This window comes from Poromitra crassiceps (assembly GCF_964638095.1).
Source record: "Poromitra crassiceps genome assembly, chromosome: 1".
Lineage (NCBI taxonomy): Eukaryota > Metazoa > Chordata > Actinopteri > Beryciformes > Melamphaidae > Poromitra > Poromitra crassiceps.
In genome coordinates this window covers 53,056,451-53,081,493 of record NC_139623.1, presented here as the reverse complement: position 1 = coordinate 53,081,493, position 25,043 = coordinate 53,056,451, and the positions used below count along the sequence as shown (strand labels likewise).

At 43.4% G+C, this 25,043-nt stretch overlaps 1 protein-coding gene across 2 annotated transcripts in view; it reads left to right on the top strand.

Annotated features, from left to right (window-relative positions):
• Positions 1–25,043, top strand: part of creb3l4 (cAMP responsive element binding protein 3-like 4) — a 45,786-nt gene that overhangs the window by 3,684 nt on the left and 17,059 nt on the right. The window contains exons 3-6 of one of the 2 annotated variants that reach the window (XM_083648203.1): positions 523–772; positions 1,906–2,042; positions 14,461–14,550; positions 23,118–23,224. In XM_083648203.1, coding sequence (XP_083504329.1) covers positions 523–772; positions 1,906–2,042; positions 14,461–14,550; positions 23,118–23,224 — 584 coding nt within the window. Of the gene's footprint in view, positions 1–519; positions 773–1,905; positions 2,043–14,460; positions 14,551–23,117; positions 23,225–25,043 lie in introns of both variants that reach the window. The other variant, XM_083648202.1, reaches the window with a different exon arrangement.

Sequence of the window (25,043 nt, the reverse complement as noted above, 5' to 3'; positions counted from 1 at the left end):
TGAGAGTTTACTCTCTCCATTACTAGAGTGAGAGCTTCAATTATTTCCATCTTCATACCCCGTATTCTGCCTATTGATACTTCTAAGGACAGAACATTGTAAAACAGAAAAAGCCAATATTGTACATTTAAATCTTGCGGGTGTTTCCATCTCATTGCTACAATTTTTTTTAGCTGCTGTTACTGCACAGTAGATTGTCTTTTTCTGATGCCATGATAAAGTAAGAGAGGAATCATCATTCAAAATGAAAATATTTGGAAGACAGGGTATGGTTACATTAATTATAACTGATATTACTCTAGCCACTTGTGTCCAGAACATATGGACGCCTGGGCATTCCCATAACATGTGTACATATGTTCCAATTTCATTTTGTGAACAAAATAAACATAAGGGGCTTGGAGTCAGTTTGAGTTGGCACCACTTTTGTCCACAGCTTCAATAAACACAAAATGAAAGTTGGTCAGAGCTGCTTTAAAGATATTGAATGTGTGAGTGGATGTGGATCTGTCTGCCCAGCAGCTGAACGACAGCGAATCAGAGGAGTTTCTGCACGGAGTCGACCCCAACGAGGTGTTCCCCAGCGGGCCGGGGAATGCCCCGTCAGACGTCTCGTCAGAGAGCGACAGCGGCATCTCAGAGGACCCCATCACCATGGCGACCGTCCAGCCAGCGACCACGCTGTACCAGGTGGTCTATGACATCAGCGGCCTGGGCAGCGTCAAGACCGAGCCCGGGCAACAGAGTGTGGATGTCATCTCCATAGAGCTGGGTGAGGGTGTGCGTGTGTGTGTGCGTGTGTATGTGTGTGTGGGTGAGGGTGTGCGTGTGTGTGTGTCCTTTAGAATCACTGTGAGCTTTCACAATAAGAGTCCTAACGGTTCAGAAACTGACAATGAGAACAGTCAGTTCAGAACAGTTGGAGTTTTAAAATGGAAAGCGTGTTGCCAATCATCTCACATATTCTGATATTTGTGAACAATGTTCATCTGTGACCTAGTTAGCAGGCTGAAGATGTCTATCTGCCTAAATCATATTGAACACCAGACAAAACCTGACAAAAGAAATCAAGGTCTGAAGTATGGCATTTTTTTATTTGAAAATGTTTAGGAACCTTGACTTACGTATGGAATACAGAAAACAGGTTTTTGCGTCATCTGTACCAGAGAGGTGTGTGTGTGTGTGTGTGTGTGTGTGTGTGTGTGTGTGTGTGTGTGTGTGTGTGTGTGTGTGTGTGTGTGTGTGTGTGTGTGTGTGTGTGTGTGTGTGTTAGGGCTGTCACTTTTTATTTGAAATTCGAATTTAACTTTGAATGTGGGGGAGGAGGGCATGTTCGAATGTATAATTGACCTGTTCGATTTTTTTTTTTTTTTTTTTTAATTAACCAAAATTAACCAACTGCTGCTTGCTGGTAATGTTAATCCCATGTCAGAAAAAGTCTCCAGATCTGTCACGTTAGTCTCTTCTGAGAAAGATTGTCTCTAGGGTCTGAAAAGTTGTCTCGAGTTGGATGCAGCAACAACAACAAAAAAATTAATTAACCAAACACCTTCAAATATATTCGAACATTTTGCGGGCAATTAAAGTTCGTTCAAACTTTATTTTGGGAAAAAGTGACAGCCCTAGTGTGTGTGTGTGTGTGTGTGTGTGTGTGTGTGTGTGTGTGCATGTGTGCGTGTGCGAGGTCACCAAATAATATTGAAAAGAAAAGATATGCACATCCACCGGATTCCTCAAAAAACTGGTGCTGGATCACAAAATACAAAGATCTAAAGGAAAAAGAAGTCCGCACACAATATATGCTGTCCCGTGCTTTAATGATCCCCTCCAACCACAAACCAAATAATATTGGTCATGTGACCTGCTGTACTCATGGTGCTGTGCTGGTGTGTCCCTGTCTGTCAGATGAGTGGAGTTCTCAGATGTTGTTCTCAGACTCGTGTGTGGTCAGCGAGATGCCGCTGGTCTCTGCTGCTCGGCTGGACGCCGGATACACCGTCACTCCCCACGCGACGGACCCTCCCAGCCCCCACGACTTACTGGTGAGGAGAGGGTTAACTCCTTATCAACCCGGGGAAGATTTTCACTGGTTCAGTCGTCTTGCTGATGGGCATTGTCACTACCCGATCTGCTCAACTGCCCGATCTGCTCATCTGGCCACAGCGCATGCGCGAGCGGGTCCGCCATCTTGCACAGCTATGTACGGCGACTTCACTTGGACAAAAGTCACTGCCCGATTTGCAGCACCGTGCCATGCATGAACATCAGATAGATAGATAGATAGAGAGAGATCTGTAGCTAACATTATGAGCTAATTTAGCGAGCTAATGATAGCGTTGACGTTAACTATGCTGCTCTAGGGGTGGGGGAAATCGATTCTTAGATGATGTGGGTGATGATGTGGGTGATTTTTGACATTTGAAATGTCAAAAACCGATTCTCTAACGTTAGTTAAAAACCTGATGTTGACAGAAGGAAAAGGCGGAAGTCAACTGTGAGGGCACTATTTGCTGTATTAATAAAAGATAATGTTAGTAAATTAATCTGTTTATTTTAATTATATATCATTACAATGCAATTCCAAATGCACTTTACTTTAAAAGTAGTCACGTATTGAAAAACAAAATTGATGTATCGATAATCATGTTATCATCGCATCGTAGCCCTCTGAATCGGAATCGAACCGTGAGGTGCCTAGAGATTCCCACCCCTAATCTCCCCCTATATTATTCTCCGGGGTTTTACTGTCGGACAGAGAAAAGACTCTGGAAAAGAGAAAAGGCGAGGAGAGAGAGAGGAGCAGGCAGTGGCACAAGCTGGCGCTGTGTCAACACGGAGGATTTTCCCTCTCTCATCAACAGCGCTGTGCTGGAGGCAATTCTGCTCCCTCCTCTCTCTCTCTCTCATCGCTTGTTTACGCCCATTTTCTCTGTCCGACAGTAAACCGCTGAGAATGATATTCATGTATAGAGTCGTTTCCACGTTGCCAGACACTATAATGACAGTTTGAGTCTCCCAGTGCCAAAATAAGCAGTTTTGGCGAACGTGGAATGACGGTGCGCCATTGCCCGACTGGGTTACACTGGTAGTTGTTTGACGAGCTGTAAACAAGGCTATCTAGGTGAGTACTCAACCAATTTGAAAAAAATATGTTACGATGAGTCCCTCAGACACATACAGTGTGGAAAATATGTTACGATGCGTCCCTCAGACACATACAGTGTGGAAATAGGCTCCAGGTTGAAAAAAACAAAATTATCCTTTAATGACTCTCTTAATAGAGAGCCGCAGGATAATCTTCACACATGAGGACCACTTTTATGAGTTTTGAAGATTTTACGTGCCGTTAAAAGGGCGGCTAGCTAGCAAACGGCTAAATGAGACTACACTGTCGACGGGGATATTATACATCATCACGCCAAAGGGCGAACATGGAAATTCTCTTTCCCTCGCCTGCCTCGCCGTTCAGTCACACAGCTATTGCCCACTCCCTCTTTCAAACTAGATTTATTAGTCAAACACACGCGCTATATCAGTGCACAGCAGCGCACACACTGACACACACAAACTCCTGTCACCATACTGTCAAAACCTAACCTCGCGTCACCAGGCTCTCTCAGATGAGAGAGACCCCAACACTCAGTCCCGCCCAGCCGCCCCATTAGCCAATAGCATTTTAGAGAAACGTGATGTACCTCTAGACTGACCAATCAGAAGCAGTTAAAGACGAGCAATACTAGCAAGTTAGTTTGTCACACCACGTGTGGAGCTGTTTGACAGTGTTACCAAACTATAAAGTGACAGGTAAATATTCTTAACGTATGCCCATTATAACTCTGGGGATTTAACCCGGGGCTAAAATTAATTGCGTCGGGAGATAATTTACAGGACAGTGCCGTGCAGATTTTAATTTGCAGGTTTTTTTTATGAATAATAGTTGCCAGTTGGTTTATAGTTCTGTTTAATAAACATATTTATTTTATTTGTGTGTGTGTCTCTAAGTGATTGCTAACTAATTGGGTGCATGTTCCCCGTCCCACACATACATAATTATTAGGGGTGTCACAATATATCGTCCCACGAAATTTCGCGATAGTAAAACGTCACGATATGTATCGTTGAGATGAAATCTCATATCGTGAAATTTTTTTTTTTTTTTTTTTTTTTTTTTTTTTTCCCCCCCTTCAAAAATAGACAAAGAAACGTCTTTGTTTGTTGAAGTTCAATGTGTGGAAAGTAGTTCAGTTGAACAAGTCTCTGAAGAGACACATGAGAAGTTATACAGGAGAGAAACCATTCAATTGAGTTTCTGGCAAAACTGTTTACTTGACAGGAAAAACTGAAGATGCATAAAAAATAGACTAAGAAAAGTCTTGTTGTTTGAGTTTGAAGAAAAACTGAAGATGCATAATGAGAATTTATACTGCTGAGAAACCTTTTAGTTCAAAGTAAATCTAAGTGACGGTGTAACTCATTCTATTTCAAGATAAGCCTTATCTCCAATCTCATGTTTTTTCTAGTTGTTATTGTAATAACAATTTCCCACAACAGCATGTTTTGTACTTGTGCATTTCAAATAAAATACTACTTTTCGAGTCATATATTGTCATTATTCAAGTTTAAAAAAATATTGTTAAAATCGTATCGTATCGTATCGTTATCGTGAACCCAGTATCGTGATACGTATCGTATCGTGAACTGAGTGTATTGTGACACCCCTAATAATTATTATCGACATATAAAATTATTTTTCATATTTATATATCTCAGTGGTCCCACACACTGCTCTCTGTCAGCTCACAGTAACAACACTCCAACACTAAAGGTTGAATTTGGCTGTGGTGACGTGACGTGGAAGCCTATGCGACACTGTGTGTAGTTCTGGAATAGCTTAGCATGAGCTTTTTACTTCTAGGGCTCGCATTTACGCTTCAAAACTCATGAAAGTACTCCTCATGTGTGAAGATTATCCCTCTGAACCATTGAGATAAATAAAAATGGAGGGAGGATCTCCATCTCCTGCCTGTATTGTCTATTGAAGCCAAAATCTAGTCAGATCAGAGAACCAGAGTCTGCGCAGTAGCTCCGTTGAGTTAGAACCTCTGAGAGCTCCCCGCCCCTCTGAACTTTCTTATGTAGAGCTGCTGTTTCTAGAATGCGCACGATGCTTGTGTATTTATATACAGTCTAGCTCTGTAAATATTACACTTTAAGTTGTAATATTTTTTGTCTCGCCAAAAGTAACCAGGAAGATTCCCACTATGAGATCAGTTTATCAAAATGACGCCTGTACGAAAATCTGATTTTGGTTGTCGGAGATTTTAGACCTCCGGTCTGCTGCTGAATGCTGCTGTGCTCTCAGCGCTCTCAGCGCGGGCCGGAAGTGGAGGCAGGCCGCCTCACTCAAGACAACAGCCTCTAGTCAGGGATCCAGTCACCCAAAATTTGAGAGGACCTGACATGGCATGCTATACTTTTTGTTTGTGTTTTATCTATTCATTTGGACATTAAGGTCCACTGAATGAGAGGTCTGCTCTGCCGGAAACCTCGCGAAAAAAAGTTGTGGCCATTTTTGGATATGAAGCCTTTATTTTTTGACCGAAAAATGTGAAAGAGGTTTTTTTCCTCAAAGTCCTCTGTGGGTTGCGTAGGCTGTCAATAAATTCATCCCAGGTACACAGAACATGTGTGTTGACAACACCAAGTTAAGAAATACACTTACAAAACCTTTCCAAATGATTTATAGCCATTTTCTATTACAAAAAAGCACTCGTTTTTTGAATTTTCTCCATTATTTTCATCTTTACTTTGTTAGTAAACAATGATATCCTGAAATATGACATCAGCCAATGTGTCATTCTGTTCAGCAGATATTATAGTCGTTCCACACTAAAGATTATTAAAATCAACCCAAAATCAATGGATCTGTGGTGATTTCATTACCTTTATGCTCGAAATTCCTTGAGACATGTTTTTAGTTTTAACAAAACCCTGTACCCCAAAGACAATACTTGTAACACAAGAAATTCAAAACAACAAAATGATTTTAATCACAAAATGTACACTGGATGACAAGCCAACAAAACAATTATTATACAGCTTAATTTGGATAGATTGTGACCAGTATCTAGAAAACATTAAATTAAACATTAGCTGAACAAAATTATTGAACACAACACATTAAAAAAAAAAAGAAAAAAGACTGGCAACAAGGTCTATAATATAACAAAATTAACTTTGCAATGAACAAAATAACTCAATCACTGTCACTGTCTTCAAGTGTGAGAAATAACTCAATCACTGTCACTGTCTTCAAGTGTGAGTTCAATCGTTGAACATTTGTTGGGGTCCCCAGTGCAGAGACATGCGATGACACACTTGACATTGGCTCTCACACAAGAGCATCCTCGGGCACACATGCTTTTCTTGCAGTGACAGTATTTGGTGTGTTTGAATTCTGCAGGTTTTGCCTCCTTCAGCATCATGGTTGCCATCAGCTTACCACTGACAAGCTCTCTGCCAAAGTCAATGGCAACAGGGTAGGTTGGTTGAGACATGTGTGCTCGCTTGCATACAGCCAACTGATGCAGGGCTCGGCAAAGGTGTAACTGGAACGAAGGCATCTTCGGTAGGTGGAAGGCAACGCATGTCTCCTTTGATATTGCCAAAGAGATGGGCTCGCAGTGCATCCAAATTACCACTGAAGTCACTCCTCTCATACAGTGACACCATGTACCGCCTAGCCGCTGTCACAACATCTTCTTTAACATCCAGGCTTTCCCCAGGGTTACCGTATCTGCACAGGGGCAGAAGGTCTTCCAGGTGATCAACGGCAGTTTTGTAGGCGTGCTTTTTTCCTCTTCTGTAGAGCTAGCTGTAGAGATAGCTCACTGTGTCACAGCACAAGCTCAAGGTCCTGGGACTAAACACAGCAATGTGTGACTGGATCCTGGACTTTCTGACAGACCGCCGCCAGGTGGTGAGAGTGGGCAACCTCACCTCCTCCCCACTGACCATCAGCATAGGAGTGCCCCAGGGATGCGTCTCCAGCCCCTTCTGGTACGACCTCTACACCCACGACTGCGTGGCGACTCAAACCTCGAACACCATCGTGAAGTTTGCAGACGACACAGCAGTCGTGGGGCTGATCTCCAGGAGCGACGAGACGGCCTACAGAAAGGAGGTGGAGGCCCTGGAACAATGGTGCCAGGACAACCACCTCTCTCTAAATGTATCCAAGACCAAGGAGATCATTGTAGACTACAGGAGGGGGGGGCGCACCCCCCCGGCGCACCCCCCCCAATCACCATCAATGGCACAGTGGTGGAAAAGGTGGACAGCTTCAAGTACCTGGGAGTCAACATCCACCAGGACCTGACATGGGCCAGCCACACCGACACTGTTGTCAAAAAGGCCCAACAGCGACTACACGGACTCAGATGCCTGAAGAAATTTGGGCTAAGGCCAAAATCCTCAGGGACTTCTACAGAGGCATCATTGAAAGCCTGCTGACTGGCTGCTTCACCACCTGGTACGGGAACTGTACCACCATGGACCGCAGGGCACTGAGAAGAGTGAGGCGCGCGGCCCAGCACGTAACAGGATGTGAGCTACCAGAACTGCAGGAGCTGTACAATCAGCGGTGCCTCAGGAGGTCCCTGAAGATCATCAAGGACACATACCACCCCCACAACAGCCTGTTCTCCCTGTTACCCTCAGGGAGGAGATACAGGGTCCCAAAAGCACGAACAAATCGCCTGAGGGACAGTTTCTTCCCGCAGGCCACGAGACTCCTTAACACACACAAATAAACAATCATGTAGCAGCTGCTACCATTACATATGATAATTATGCCTATGTTATTTGCACCTGTGCAAACAGAATGTTTATTTATGTTTTAAGGTGTCTACGCTAGAAAAGAAAAGGAAAAGTTTACTGTTATTGCTTGCATCTATATGCCCTGTTTTTGCACTGTTATACTGCACTATGTTGTAACGGTGCCTACAGCACAAGAATTTAACACGTGATACTTGTACTACGGAGTGACAATAAAAATCTTGAATCTTGAATCTTGAATCCAGTCAGTATGTAGGTGCTGAGGAGCATGGAGGAAAGATCTGCAGCTTGAACATCATAGTTCACTGCCAGGGCGTCTGCGATTGCATCTTCCTTACCCACAGCTCCTGCAGGCCATCCATGTAATTTTCCGTGATCCTGGTCGCACTGTTCTGTTAAAAGCAGATTGTCAGGTTGAGCTTCCAGAACTATCCTGTGAGAAGCATGAGGAGGCAGATACCAGGATGTTTGCCCACATTGCATACTCATTACAACATCTGCACCACAAACGGGCTGTAGTGGTGGCTACTGACACAGACGTGATCATGATGTGCATATACTACATTGCACACATGGATGGCCTGCAGGAGCTGTGGGTAAAGAAGATGGATATCTACCTGCTCATGCAATCACAAACGCCCTGGCAGTGAACAATGATGTTCAAGCTGCAGATCTTTCCTCCATGCTCCTCAGCACCTACTGACTGGATGTGACACAGTGAGCTATCTCTACAGAAGAGGAAAAAAGCACGCCTACAAAACTGACGTTGATCACCTGGAAGACCTTCTGCCCCTGTGCAGATACGGTAACCCTGGGGAAAGCCTGGATGTTAAAGAAGATGTTGTGACAGCGGCTAGGCGGTACATGGTGTCACTGTATGAGAGGAGTGACTTCAGTGGTAATTTGGATGCACTGCGAGCCCATCTCTTAGGCAATATCAAAGGAGACATGCGTTGCCTTCCACCTACCGAAGATGCCTTCGTTCCAGTTACACCTTCGCCGAGCCCTGCATCAGTTGGCTGTATGCAAGCGAGCACACATGTCTCAACCAACCTACCCTGTTGCCACTGACTTCGGCAGAGAGCTTGTCAGTGGTAAGCTGATGGCAACCATGATGCTGATGGAGGCAAAACCTGCAGAATTCAAACACACCAAATACTGTCACTGCAAGAAAAGCATGTGTGCCCAAGGATGCTCTTGTGTGAGAGCCAATGTCAAGTGTGTCATCGCATGTCTCTGCACTGGGGACCCCAACAAATGTTCAACGATTGAACTCACACTTGAAGACAGTGACAGTGATTGAGTTATTTCTCACACTTGAAGACAGTGACAGTGATTGAGTTATTTTGTTCATTGCAAAGTTAATTTTGTTATATTATAGACCTTGTTGCCAGTCTTTTTTCTTTCTTTTTTTAATGTGTTGTGTTCAATAATTTTGTTCAGCTAATGTTTAATTTAATGTTTTCTAGATACTGGTCACAATCTATCCAAAGCTGTATAACAATAATTGTTTTCTTGGCTTGTCATGCAGTGTACATTTTGTGATTAAAATCATTTTGTTGTTTTGAATTTCTTGTGTTACAAGTATTGTCTTTGGGGTACAGGGTTTTGTTAAAACTAAAAACATGTCTCGAGGAATTTCGAGCATAAAGGTATTAAAATCACCACAGATCCATTGATTTTGGGTTGATTTTAATCATCTTTAGTGTGGAATGACTATAATATCTGCTGAAAAGAATGACACATTGGCTGATGTCATATTTCAGGATATAATTGCTTATTAACAAAGTAAAGATGAAAATAATGGAGAAAATTCAAAAAACGAGTGCTTTTTTGTAATAGAAAATGGCTATAAATCATTTGGAAAGGTTTTGTAAGTGTATTTCTTAACTTGGTGTTGTCAACACACATGTTCTGTGTACCTGGGATGAATTTATTGACAGCCTACGCAACCCACTGAGGACTTTGAGGAAAAAAAACTCTTTCACATTTTTCGGTCAAAAAATAAAGGCTTCATATCCAAAAATGGCCACAACTTTTTTTCGCGAGGTTTCCGGCAGAGCAGACCTCTCATTCAGTGGACCTTAATGTCCAAATGAATAGATAAAACACAAAAAAAAAGTATAGCATGCCATGTCAGGTTCAACCCATTTTCTTGAGCTTTTGGGCCTGTGGATCCCTGACTACTCACTAGGGGATTGCTGTGTTGACTAAGCTATAGCCTAATGTTTTCGTGGCATTTTGATTAACTTTATGAGTTAATTCCTTTTGGAGCAAATGTTGGTTTTACAAATCTAACCTTGACGCTTTACGCTACGTTGTTTGCTGGTATAGCGTTGTGGGTAGTGCAGCCTGTAACGTTCCATTTAATATAGCTCAGTGGTAACGTTAGCCTAGCTGCCTAGTCTCGTCTTTGTTAACTATATCCTTACAACAGCTAAGAAAGGAGCTTGTGAAGAACGAACATCCCCACAGTCAAAGCATTTCTCTGAGATATCCATATAAAAACGTTTGTTGCTTTAATACCAAAAATTAAACCTCTGTTTATGTGACGCTAACGGCTAACGGGCGTTAGCGATTAGCTCATGGCTGGTGCTTGCGTAGTAGGCCCCATCTGACCCGGGATGGGAGTTAACGTTATAAAACACATTTCCTGGCAGTTGGATAACCTGGTAAGTTCTGAAAATATGTGTATATTATTGTGTTATTCCAGCTATCGTTATCGGTTGTTAAGTTAGTAATATTAAGCCGATAAATAATGAAAAATAGCCGACTAGCGAAAGCGGCTAACGCTATTGCTAACATAGCTGGAGTAACTACTAACACATATTTTCTGAACTTACTTAAGTCCCCAACCAACGTTAATTCCTCGCGCACCTTTCTCAAAACAATTTTATTGCGGTCCATTGATATGTCTGGTAGCCAGCACAGCCAACCCATGAGCCACCCCAACCTCCAGGCCTGCACTACCCAGGCTAAGAGCACATCTCCCGGCCACCCCGACCTCCAGGCAGCGTTAGATAACGATGAAGCCGTGTGTCTTGTCTATGACGAATCGACGATAGATCTATAATGTGAAGAGCCTGTCCAGCCAATGACGGCTTGAGACTGGCTGCCACAGCTGTCAATCATCCATTTTTATCCCTTTTTATATGTCAAATAACTACTTAAAAACAAACTGATCAGAAAAATGACCACTTGCACAGGCATTAGCATGATAATGACTATCTAAAATGATACAAACCACCTTTGGAAAAAAATTATCTGACGTATACTGTGATTATTTCGGTTGTGATTTTCCCATCCACTAACATGGGGAGGCGGGCCTTGTGACCTAATACTGGATTCAACCGCCAGAGCGGCGATCTAACATGCAGCGGCTTCACTAAACGGGACCAGGGCTGCTAGTGGAGCAGATAACTGCAAATTACAGGAGAATCGTTCATTTCTGGAAAGAAGCACCAAAATTGGCACACATACCCCTTGGGGATTGCTCTTTTGATAAAACCCGTTAGCCACCTAAAAATTCAAGATGGCGCCCATTTTTCAAGATGGCCGACATTAAATATACAGTAATCGCAAAGACATGTCCTATTTGAATGATATTGGTGTCAAATCATACATTTTTGACTATGTAGAATCCGAATTTGGAACTATGTACCTACTCACTAGCTTCCTTGTACCATAATATCAGTCCCGGAATCATAATTAGGGTAAAAAGTGCCCATATCATAGGCACCATCAGTCCGATATATTATTGGATGTACATGTAGGCAGTAGGCCTATACTTGTTTGTCACTTATTGTGTTGCTGCCTGGATGAGTATATACAACACTTCTAAAGTCTCAGTGGCCTTGTGGTCTGAGTGTCCGCCCTGAGACTGGGAGGTTGTGAGTTCGATCCCCGGCCGAGTCATACCAAAGACTATAAAAATGGGACCCATTTGCCTCCCTGCTTGGCACTCCGCATCAAAGGGTTGGAATTGGGGGGTTAAATCACCATGTGATCCCCGAGCTCTGCTGCCGCTCACCGCTCCCCCAGGGGATGGGTCAAATGCGGAGAACAAATTTCACACATTGTGTGACAATCAGTGGGACTTCACCTTTAAACTGCACAGTGCCATATGTGTAGCATCTTCCTGTACAAGGCTTCCAAACTGAACATGACACGATGCGGTGGGGGTGGCGTTGAGAGACTTGCAGCGGAAGGTGTAGAGTAGTAGCTCAACAGAGCGGATGTCAACGCACAGCCAGGGCACACTGGTGGCACCGCTGCTGTGAAACTCAGCATGGGGTTCAGTATCAGCTGAATAATTAGTTTAGTGTAGCTAAATAATTACTTTAGTGTCCCAAATGCTGTCTAATAAGCCCCACATCAGTTAGCTAGTGTAGATTACATGTAGTTTAACATAGATGTTTAGTTAGACAGCCGCGCCTGAATTGACAGGGTGTGCCAGCGCGGGAAAGCCGAGCCAAGGGTAAGGGGGCTATACATGACTTGTTCATGGACTTACCCGGATGGTGTACAGATCGCACCGGACTTAAATGATAGTGGATGATGATCGGGCTAGGTGTAGGTCATATATTTTTATTCCCGAACCTAGTCGTATCCCATACCTTATTGTGCATGATTGTGATCAAGGTGGTAAAAGAATAGCCCCTTGGGCCTTGATTCACTGAATACATATATTTATCATACTGCGATACCTTCATTACCATTCACCAAGATGGCAAATACAGGCAAGTGTTGTCTTTGCCAGAAGAAGATGAGTGAAGAGCTCAAGTCACCACGTGCACAACAAGCAGAAGAACAGGATGGCTACACTATGATTGCGACTAATATTCCCCTCTTTCACACAATTAATGACATGCCTATTGTTCTGAATCCAGCCAGACTTGATGATGGTGGTGGCATTGAAGAAACTCTGAGGAGGAACAAGGCGCAGTATCACCAAAGTTGTCGCCTTATGTTCAACAACACGAAACTGGAGAGAGCCAGAAAAAGAAGAGCAGAGAGTGCTCAGCCAGTAGAATGCCAGACCAAGCAGACCAAGCAGCGTAGAACCAGCCTTGAAGGCCAAACTGTGGCAGATCATTTGGACTGAGCTCCCACCCATTGCAGAGAGTTGCCAGCAGCTGACCAAGTGCGGATGCAAGTTGGAATGCTGCAGTCGATGCAAATGCTACTGCTTTGGTCTGACCTGCACGGCACTGTGCAGCTGCAGATGCGAGGTTTAGAAGTGTTGTACAGTATATACTCATCCAGGCAGCAAGACAATAAGTGACAAACAAGTATAGGCCTACTGCCTACATGTACATTCAATAATATATCGGACTGATGGTGCCTATGATATGGGCACTTTTTACCCTAATTATGATTCCGGGACTGATATTATGGTACAAGGAAGCTAGTGAGTAGGTACATAGTTCCAAATTCGGATTCTACATAGTCAGAAATGTATGATTTGACACCAATATCATTCAAATAGGACAAGTCTTTGCGATTACTGTATATTTAATGTCGGCCATCTTGAAACATGGCCGCCATCTTGAATTTTTAGGTGGCTAACGGGTTTTATCAAAAGAGCAATCCCCAAGGAGTATGTGTGCCAATTTTGGTGCTTCTTTCCGGAAATGAACGATTGTTACAGTTATCTGCTCCACTATGCAGCCTTGCTCTGAACACAGGTTCGCGTTTGAATAAGCTTGCTTGCCCACAGACCTTATTTGAAGCATCGCGCCCAAAAACCCATTCAAAAATCCCATAGGCAGAAACAGTGAAGAACCTGGAAGTCCGGGACTTCCGCGTTGCGACTACAAAAATACGTCATCCCTGCGGTACTCTATTGACTTTGATCCAGAATGCAGATATTCCAAACATAGCCTACTCTTCAGCCCGCCGTCATTTGCAAGTGTAGTAGTAGCCTACTGTAATTATCTACTGTAATTATCTACTGTATGCCAAGTTGAAAGATTTCCTTCCTTTCTTTCTAACGCGTCATCCTCGTTAGGTCAGGTCTCATTTGATCTCCCCCGCCTATTCTGAAGAAACTCGCGCAAAGTTTCTCAAGCTCGCTGCACCCTGCACACACACACACAAGCTCGCTGCACCCTGCACACACACAAGCTCGCTGCACCCTGCACACACACACACACACACAAGCTCGCTGCACCCTGCAGACATTCTTACAACCACACACACACACACACACACACGCGCACGCGCGCACACACACACACACACACACACACACACACACGCACGTATCAGCCGGCCATCACCATTTAATTACCTCACGTGCGTGTGTGTTGTGGGCACACGGCTGAGGAAAGGTGCAGGCTGGCAGCTCTGCAGTCCGCACAGACAGACCATTAAATTGCACACAAATAGTCTCTCTCTCTCTCTCTCTCTCTCTCTCTCTCCCACTCTCTCTCTCTCTCTCTCTCTCTCTCTCTGTCTTTCCCTTCTATCTGCCGCTTCCTCGCAGCCCAGCAGCAAATGCTTTGAGGACCGGCACCGGTCCCCGGCCCGGCTGTTGGGGATCCCTGATCTAAACGATGTGGGTGTCTGTCTGGTGAGTTGAGCCTTGGTCTGGATGACTGACTCTTCTACTTTATGTTGTAGCTGTTCTCAGACCTGCAACTGACAGAGGAGGAGCAGAAGCTGCTGACCCAGGAAGGAATATCTCTGCCCAACAACCTGCCACTCACCAAGGTCAGAGGTCACAGTAGAAGGGTAAACACTGGTTGGACATAATGCTGGATGAATTGTGGTGAATGTTCTCAGAGACGTGTTTGTATGACAGCAGAGACGTCCTCGGTGATAGACAAAGATCCAAACATGACATTTGGTCTACTTGCAAACAGAAATGGTATAGCCTACTTGTTTATTTGCATATATAGTGGGGGAGTGAGATCCAATCACAAGTGGTCACTGAGACACGTGATCTCACAAGATCTGTTTGTGTGGCCATGTGCTCACAACGGACAATTGTGTTCATACATACACCCTATCCGAGTAACGTCTGGATATCTTCAGGAGTTCACTGCATGTCTGAAAGGGGCTTACTTTTGAACTTGCGTCTTAAGTGTGGCTGTACATTGTATATTTTAAAATATATATATATATATATATATATATATATATATATATATACCTACATTCACCGTAGGTCTTTGCAGTTTAGTTTAATTTATTAGGATCCACATTAGTGCAGTGCCACTGTAGAACAAAGCAAACGCCACAAGAGCTGTGATTGGCCACTTTAGTGTCTCCTCTCCTCCTGCTCCAACATGAACATGGAGCAGATGAAGAGAGGAGCTGAGGAGAGAACATATCCTGGTTATAAAGCCATCAGCTGAACTGAAACATCCCCAACATGAGTTTCACTACGATGTCGTCTTTTTCTTTTTTAAATACCCCCCCCCCCCCCCCTGCCCACACCCCACTTTGGAGGACATATAGCATAGGGCTGGGCAGTACATCGGGATTATATTGATATTGTGATATGAGACTAGATATTGTCTTTGATTTTGGATATTGCAATATGGCATACGTGTTGTCTTTTCCTGGTTTTAAAGGCTGCAGTACAGTAAAATGTCATCTTCTGAACTTACCAGACTGTTCTAGCTGTTCTATTATTTGCCTTTACCCACTTAATCATTATATCCACATTGCTCGTGATTATTTATAAAAATCAAGTGCTTGTGACATGCGGCTTTCACTTACAACTGAACATTTAGTCCACTTAGTAAAAAATACCATGATATATTGTGTATCGCCAGCCTAAAAATGAGATATGACCCCCCCCCCCCATATTGGCCAACCAGCACTTTGTTTTTACACTATTTTTATTTTACAGCAATTCATTTTACACATTTTGAGATTATCTATAGCTGCACATGCACACACACACACATAATCCCATATACATATATGTATATATGCACATTATACATACACATATTACAGAAATTAGAGGTCGACTGATTATCGGCATTTTCGATTATCGGCGTCAATATTCAGCATTTTGCCGATGATCTGTATCGGCATTTTCATTGGCTGTTTGCCGATATAATAATTTAATAAAAAAATGCGCTAATTTGGGGCTGCTGCAGCTGGAAGAAGCCTCTGTCTCCTACAATAGTTCCCTCTGTGTGAGCTGGAGCAATGTCCCGCCCACAGCGCTAACTGATTGGTTACACCTCAAGCAATAGCCTATCAGAGGGCTCAGAGATGAAATCTTGACCCCTCAGTGCTCTGTTCAGCCTGCACTGGACAGAGCGAGGCTCGTCGGCCGTCGGGGCTCTGCTGCCTGTAAGCGAGTGCAGCGGACTCGACTGGTTGGCTGTTGTGACTGTGACAGTCACACTGTGTTAAGGTAAAGCAGCAGATATTGCCATGCTGAAGTTGTAATAAAGTGAATATACATCATAATTACCTACGCTGACATTGCAAAAACACCACGATCTTATGAGCGATTCGTATGAAGCACTGCCTGGCAGCCTCGAACAGTGCAAAGTGTGGACTGTGGAGATAGGTCTGTCTATGTGAGAGAGATGAAGCAGTTTCATTGAAAATGCGCGCATGCACTTTGTTGCAGTGATAACGATAACAAGATAACGGAGCTTATTTGTGTACTGATAGCATAATATATCTTTGAGTAACGTTGGTGCCTGCAGTGCTGTGCAACTCAAACTTATCACCACCGCTGTTGAAAAGGGCAATAGCCTAGTAGTAATGTCACAAAGTAGTGTATGGGGCACTAGTTTTTAATTCCATAGTAGCGTGTCCAAGGTGTAGTGTCGCTCTTTTTGAATCAAATGGCCATGGTTGTCAGTAGCGAAGCGGTTTTATTGATCCAGTAGCGCTGCGTGTCCGCAAAATACATTTCCACTGGCTGTCTCACAAGCAGAGCGGACTTTTTTTCTGTTCTCTCTCTCTGCTTGGAACAAGGAACGGAATAAACGAGGATGAGACATTACGTCAGCGGATGCACGGATGAACGTGTTTTGGCTCATTTCCACCACATATAACAGCACAGTACAGCTCTACTTGACCTGGTCTTACTCGTCTCTACTTGATATAGACTCTGTTTCCATAGCAAGTTTACTCGCCTCCGCCCACACCTGGTCGTCATAGCGACCGCATATCTGTCCTCCACCCATAGCCGAAGTAGGCTATAACGTATAACGTTAAAATTAAATCCATACACAGAACTTTTAAACTGGTTATGAAATACTGGTGCCTGTAAATGACGCGTGATTTATAACCCCACATAGGATAAGCAATAACCACGCCCTGTGGCGCCGGGATTGGCCAGGAGCATTGAAGCTTGGGACTAAAGCACCTGGGGTTTTTCATCTTTTAAAATAAAGATGTTTAAAAAACTATTGCTTGTTACATTTTCAGTGCTGTACCTTTTCTCTGGGTAAGAATTGAGCTTGAAATTAACGATATGATACATTATATTATATGAGCTATGAACGTGAACACAACACCGTTTATATTATTGCATGTTTTTGTAGATTGTGTAGCCTACATTGTGTAGATTACAATTATTATGCTTATTATTATTATTACTATGCTAAGGAAGGTAGGTGACCATAATTCATTTCAATGTCCGCTCTCGAAATCGCTCTCCGTTCTCAAGAGCTATTCAGTTAGTTCATGAAATCGCTGGACTGCGTGCCCTCCAGTGTTGCTCCTGGCCAATCCTGGCGCCACAGGGCGTGGTTATTGCTTATCCTATGTGGGGTTAGAAATCATGCGTAAATGACCTACAGTGTACATGGGCAAATGTGACAATTAGTACAGCGGATTACCAAAAAATTGTGCACTTTTTGAAAAAAGCATGAAACTTTTACCATAGTTAGATGATACCATGAGGTGTATTTTCAGATGTGGAGTCAAGTCTGATTTGACCTCTGAGGCCCGGGAGAGGTCAAATTCTAAATGGCTGCCGAAAATATTGAAAAATGCTTAACTTTGGAACCAAACACAGTAGAAGAACATTTAAGGTGTCATTTCCCACAAATTTTTAAGTGCCCAGTCAGTTGGTGATACTTTTGAGATCAATAGAATTCAAGAAAATACCTTCAGATCAATGTCAAGGTCAAATTATACAGACAAAGGGAAGCGAAAGGTGCAAAAAGGTGGTTTATTTCCCAAATAATGGAAGTAACAAGTGATTTTTTTTTTTTTTTTTTATGATGACAATAATAATTGTGATAATAACTTATATTAATACAGCACCTGTAATTGAACCAAAGGTTGCTTAACAAAACAAAACAAAAAAACAATCAGAAACAATCAGTGGATGGAGATACGGCAAACAGACCATGCTTAGTGTCCTTTCATATCAGGATCACGTAATGGAAATACCGTACTGAAATTTCTTAACCGTCTATCTGTCTAGTATAGTATTGGGTGGTGCCCCCTGGCTGACTCCCCTCCCCAGATCCTCGCCTTAGGGGGTTCTCGAATGAGAACTAAACCCTAACACAGTCTCCCGAACAAAAACACAGATCAGTACATGCAAGTGCAGCTTTGACACACGTGCACCGTCCAGTGCACCCTTTCTGGCAGTTACAGCGGATCAGCTCATGGCAAGATTTTGCTGCTTCAGGGAGAGCTGTCCAGAATGGCTGCCACCCAGTGGATTCTTTTGTCCAACCCCAGTCAGATGGCTCTGGTATCTTTGGATCCAAGACAAGTGACTGGTTCCGCAGGTTGGCCTGAAAGCAAGTCCGCTTGATGTGCTCTTTAAGGGCTGCCTGGGTTGGAGGGATGTTCTCCAAAGTCCTGGACTTCTGTGAGAAAAGGTGTTTCCTAGCATCATTTACCTCCATACAGTCACTGGTTCGGTCGTACATCAGCACCACAAATCGCTCTATCAGTGACCTTGATCCTTCACTGACCTCACTTGGCATGGCCAGGAGTTCCTGCAGAGCACCAGTGACCTCTGGGAAAGACTTCCAAGTCTCCCAGGCTGTCTTCTTCCCTCGGCCAGCAAATGCAGACACAGTGTCACACCCAGTGAAAGCATGGAAGACAGGGAGAGTCAGGCACTTGGCAGGAGTCATTATGGCAACGATTTGGTGAATAGCAATGTATCGGAAGCTTGGCCCAACACCAAAGGCAACCCAGAGCTCATCAGGAGCCATTTTGCTAAAAGAAGCCACTGCCAATACAACCACATCTGTATCAACTGTACGTATGGTGACCTTCTTACAACCCTTCTGCACAGCATCTGCCACATGCAGAAGTAGCCGAGTGTCAGCCTCCTCTTGCAGACATGGGGCAAGGCAGGCCACACATGAGTCAGCAGGAGAGCATAGGACTCCACATCCATCTGTTGCATACAGTTCCTTGCCTTGTGCGACAGGCAGACAAATGGCTTCTCGTGACAGGAAAGAAAACAACTCTGTTTTGTTTTCATCACATCGAAGGAAGTCCTTCCAGTTCTTGGGCATCATATTGAGGGGAGCCACTCTTTTCCTCACGCCCTTCCCCCTTTTCTCTCTTGTTGAGGCTTTCAGACTGGCAGATAGGTATACATCCCAGACGAGGTCAACACGGGAGCTTACATCAAGTTGACCAGAGATGTAAGGCGCAAAAACAGTTTCTCCATACTCTTGGAATGTTCTTGATGTATTTGGTTTCAGCATTTGAACCACAGCTGCACCATCTAGAATAACTGCATCAGCCTTGGGAACACTCTTGTTTTCGGGCAGATTTGACTCCAGGCAGCGAAGCAGATCAGCTTTAACCCCAAACCGAAGTTTTCCTCCACTTGACAGAGCTGGGGGTGCTGCCTGGTTTTCATGGGAAAAGAAATGGTCGATGTCTCCATCTCTTGTTTGACACGAGATGTATAGCCTTGAAAAAAGACCACAGTCACTCTTCAGTGCAGCAAGTTGTGCCTTCTCTTTTGATTTGACCTTGACAGGTGGCCTGCTGAACAGTGGCAACTTATTCTTTGGAAGAGGATGTGTGATAGGTGTTGTACACTTTTCCAGCCTTTCAGTCACAAACTTGGTGTACTGCTCCTCACCAAGGGTATCAATTCCTCTTACAGTGTCAGCTATGTGGGTATCCACAATGTCTCTTGTGTCAATGACTAGAAGATCCTGGCTGTGTTCTAGAAAGGGATTTCCCATCTCTTGCAGCACTGTCACGAGTGCTTGGACCTCCTTCAGAAATGTGGCTTGTACTGCAGGTTGCTGCTCATGGTGTCTTGAGTCACTAGGTTCACACTGTTGCTTTGTTGCCTGTTCTTCAAACTCTTTAGTGATCCTTGCAATCTCTGGCCCAGCTACCATCCAGCGTCTCAGTGCTCCTGGATTCCCAGTCAATCCAATTGCCCCCCCAGAACCTTTCACCATAGCATTATTCTGTTCATGGCACTGGTCGATTGCCATAGCAGAGAATTTGTTGGTGGTTTTGTGCACCACAAAATGTACTTACAGGTAAACCAAAGTTTTCTTGCACCCCTGGAACCAACCGCAATCTCAGGTGCATCGGGGAGTAGACATCCTTCACTGCACTAAGAGAAACAAGAATGCTCACACACTGTCTTCCTCAAACAAATATTTACTTAATGTACCTTTCAACAATATGGTAATTGATTTCAATACTATGATTCTAAAAGTTAACTTAATGGCTAGAATACTCACAGGTTATCCCAAGGTTTCTTGCACACCAGTAATGATCTGTGACAGTGATGGGCAGGTGCAGTGTCCAATATAAGGAGGTGGAGCACTATAGCCTACATACCAAGAGAAAAGGCACACCTGTCTCCACGGTCTCAATCAAAAATGTATTAACATAAGTGTTAAAGCCTGGCTGGCTGTTGAGCAAAGTTGAGCTAAGCTGGCTAACAGCTAGCTAGCTAGCAAGCAAGAGTGAATGCTGCTTCAGGGCTAAGTTTGGCTTCAAGAATTATTAAGTACAGTAAACCTGTAGCTATCAAGAGATGTGATATCCTTTACATTGCAAAGCTGAAGTCTATACTGTGTTCAATCATTCAACTGACTTAGCTCACAAATTACTAATTTTAACAACATTCAGAAGATTACTAATAATATTGTTCAATTATTCAATCACTTTACCTGTTAGAGGTTTGTCAGAATATCCATGTCAGAATATTCCTGCCAGAAGTTGTCTCTCCTGCAGACTGTAATGTTAGCTCATCATGTCACCCACCCTACTGAAAACTCTAATGTAATTAGCTACTGATAGAGGGCCACCTGGACCTGGTGGTAGTTCTGATCCTAGATAAAAAATAAAATAACCACACATCACAGTTAATAATAACAGATAGTACAAAGGTATAGAAGAACATTTTGGGGCACATGGATACAATTAAATAAATATTTATTGTCTTTTTTTAGATATTTTTTACCTTGACCTTAAAAGAAATGCATTTTCTTGAATTCTATTGATCTCAAAAGTATGACCAACTGACTGGGCACCCAAAAATTAGTGGGAAATGACACCTTAAATGTTTTTCTACAGCGTTTGGTTCCAAAGTTAAGCATTTTTCAATATTTTCGGCAGCCATTTAGAATTTGACCTCTACCGGGCCTCAGGGGTCAAATCTGACTTGACTCCACATCTGAAAATCCACCTCATGGTATCATCTAACTATGGTAGAAGTTTCATGCTTTTTTCAAAAAGTGCACAATACCTCTTGTATTGGGGTATATGCCGCTGTACTAAATCGGCCAGGAGAATGGATATCACTTTGTTGTTACTCAAACTCACATGCATGCACTGCGCGGGGGACGGGAGTTGTGCTACGGGGAGAAGGGAAGCCTCTACCCCGGCGGCAACTCACCAGGCAAGACCGCGGCTTCGCTAAACCCCCGCCTCCGGCCTAGCGGAGCCGACGTAGCACACAACTACAAAGGGCTTCCCGAGGAGCTGACTTTTTCTCTCTCAAAACAATTGAAAACCACCGTCATGTTAAAGCTGAGCAAGGAGATCGATTTTATTTCACCAGAGCAGAAGGCAGCAACACAAAAGACTGATGGAAATAACAGAAGAGAAGGTAAGCCCCACTAGACTGGTATCCAGCATTGACAGTAGATACATTAAACACGATTCTGCCTGACCAATCAGTCGTCTGCAGTGTTTTCACGTCACCGTATGGTACCGGGTCCACAGCGCTGGAACCTCAACAGAGCAGGCACCAAAAGCAGCACGACTCAACCCGGGCTGTCCAGGTTTTTGATCGGTGGAATGAGACAAAAAAGCGAGACGAGCTGGGCGGGGCAGCATTGATACCAGTGGTGGAAATGGGCCATTTGTGTCAGTATTCTCCTTTGAGAGCCTGGGGGTGAGGTTAGTGTCAGGTGTAAGTGGAGGGAAACCCTCTATTATTTTGTTACTGCGGTGAGTCGGTGTTAGTTTGTTAAAAGTATAAGTCCACAGCTTTATCTTGATAATATGCCAAAGTCTCCACTAGATTGAGCGCACGCACACGCACACACACACACACACACACACACACACTTTGCTTAATGTTAATAGGGTGACTATTTTCAATTATTATTGCAGTTGGATAAACTGAAGAAAAAGATAAAAAAATAAATTTTGACACCAAGATTTTCAATTTTACTGCAATTATTGGTCTCTTTGATCAGCGATAATCGAAATCGGTATCGGCCCTGAAAAAAGCATATTGGTCGACCCCTAATAAAAATACAAAAAATACAGTAGCATTCACACATCCATCCATCCATCCATCTATCTACATACAATACTGTACATATAGCATAATGTGTCACCAGTCCAACTCCCAGTCAAATGTAGTTAAGAACATAACATAGCTCATGTCCAGCCCTCCCCAACTCTCAAACCCTGCTCCACCCCTCATGAATAATTAATCGTTCTAGGCTTACATGGCTCATACATTCTTCCATCCTGCTGTAATGTTTAACATGGTTTTCTTCTGTTGTTACTGCTGTGTGAAAAAAGTTCCAGACTGACATCTAGTGTTTTCAATGCAGAACTATAAGTACTGGCATCTCTTTAGACACCACTACTTTGACACAGAAGTATCATTTGGCATTAAAACATGATATCTGAGATGCGGAAGATCAGATTTTGAGGTAAGTTGTGGATGTGTGATGCGTCTCACTTCTGCTCTCGAGCACTTTTAATATGACTGTAAAGAACATGGGAGGAAAAGGTCTAAATGTTTTTTGTTTTTTTTGTGCCGGTGTTTGAATGCACCTAATGATTTAAATGTGTTTTGAATCAAACTTTATGGGCAGGCTGAGGAGCGGATCCTGAAAAAAGTTAGGAGGAAAATCCGCAACAAGCAGTCGGCCCAGGACAGCCGCCGCCGCAGGAAGGAGTACATCGACGGACTGGAGAGCAGGTAGACCCACTGACCGACTGACTGCTTCACTGACTATAACTGACCGACTGACTGTTTAAAGGATGGCTTTACCGGTTTTCAACCAGATTTGTATCCTTACAATGTCAGTAGTATGAGTAGATGGGCAGCTTTTACCTTCCCTCAGTAAACCCTCTTGGCTGTACTTCCTTTTCATTCCCATTCACAATGCACCGCTCTGACGCGTTTTACGTCACGACCGCGTCAGTGGTGCATTACACATGAGGAAGGGCTGTAGATTAAAACTACAACTCTTTTGTGTGTATGTGTGCCCGACTCCACGCGCAAAGAGGGCAGCGTCACAGCTCCAAAATCAAAACACTCCGTCAGCCATCTTTTCTGCCCGCATCGGTCTGCTAGCTAACTTAGCTCACACTGCTAAAGCAAAGCTACTACGACTGAACCATGGCTGAAGGAAATATTCCTGATGAAATTGAAGAGTTTGATATGGATGAAGACGATTTCCAAAGTGTGCTAATAAACTGTGACATTCAGGGCTACTTAACGCCATATGAGCCAGACTACAGTGCAGAGGAATTGCACCGTATGGAAGAAGAAGAGGCAGTTGAGCAGGCCGCCGGAGACGAACCAGAGCCCGGCCCCGAAGCTCCCCGTGCCGGGGACAAATTCTGCATCGTGCTGCTGCCGCAAATGTGCTCCGATGGAGACAGAAGAGGAGTCGCTCTGCTGCAGCAAATTTCACAGAGGCCAATTTCTTCTTGAAGAAGTCGCTGAATATGCCGAGGAATGAGAGGGATGTGTAAGGTTGCATCAAAGTTTTGGACCACACATGGATCGTTGGGTTTTAGAGACTTTTTTGAGGAGACGGAAAATAAACTGGAAGAGACAGCCAAGGCCAGCAGCATCGAGTAAGTATTGTAATAGCAGAACGTGTAACAATACATTACTATACTGTTTTGGTGTTAGAAGAGTGGCATCTGGGAATAAATTAAATAATTATGTGATTATGTTTTTCATAGCGATACAGCGATACGTGTAACAATACGTTACTATACCATTTTGGTGTCTGTGTAACGTTAGTCCTGATAGCTAGCAGTAGATTATGATGATAACCAATCGTTTTTTGCATACTACTATTTAGCAGAACATTTGTATGTAACGTCAAACATTACACTGAAAATAGGCATGCCGTTCGTTCTAATGTTTTTTCTTAGTTTGTTTTTGTTTTTTTGCTGACAGTGTCGCCTGATAGCCTATCGACATTTCCTCGAGTGGGTTCTACAGGGCGAGAGAGGGAGGCATCGTCGTATTGTTTTGCCAGCGTGTGTTGTGCAGGCGATCCATGTACCCTTCACCTGATGGACAATACCGTGGCTTCCAGCAAACAATCCATGACATAGAAGAACTATTTGAACTCTTAGAATTAGGCATACATTTTTCATTTTTTGTAGGCTACATCTTGGACAATGCCGATTAGAACAACTCTTTGAACTTTGAACTACGGTTTTTGGACATCCATTTTTCATTTTACATAGTGTTTACATATTGTCAGAACTTGTATTAAAATTTCAAATATATGTTGCTTGTAGTTTGGTTATTTGCCACTTTAATCAGTCATGCCGGTATGGGGTTGTAAAAGCTGCAGCCAATAGGTTGATATTTACATTAGATGCAGTAGATTAGAGGTCTTTGAGCAGTTATTGCTGGCACCTATTCATTCTGCACCTGCATCAATACTTACTACTGTGTTAACCAAAGAAACGCGAACTTTTTACTGTTGTAAAAACAAAGTATAAACACATTGGATGCAGAGCTGTTGATTTTCACACCAACCTATAAA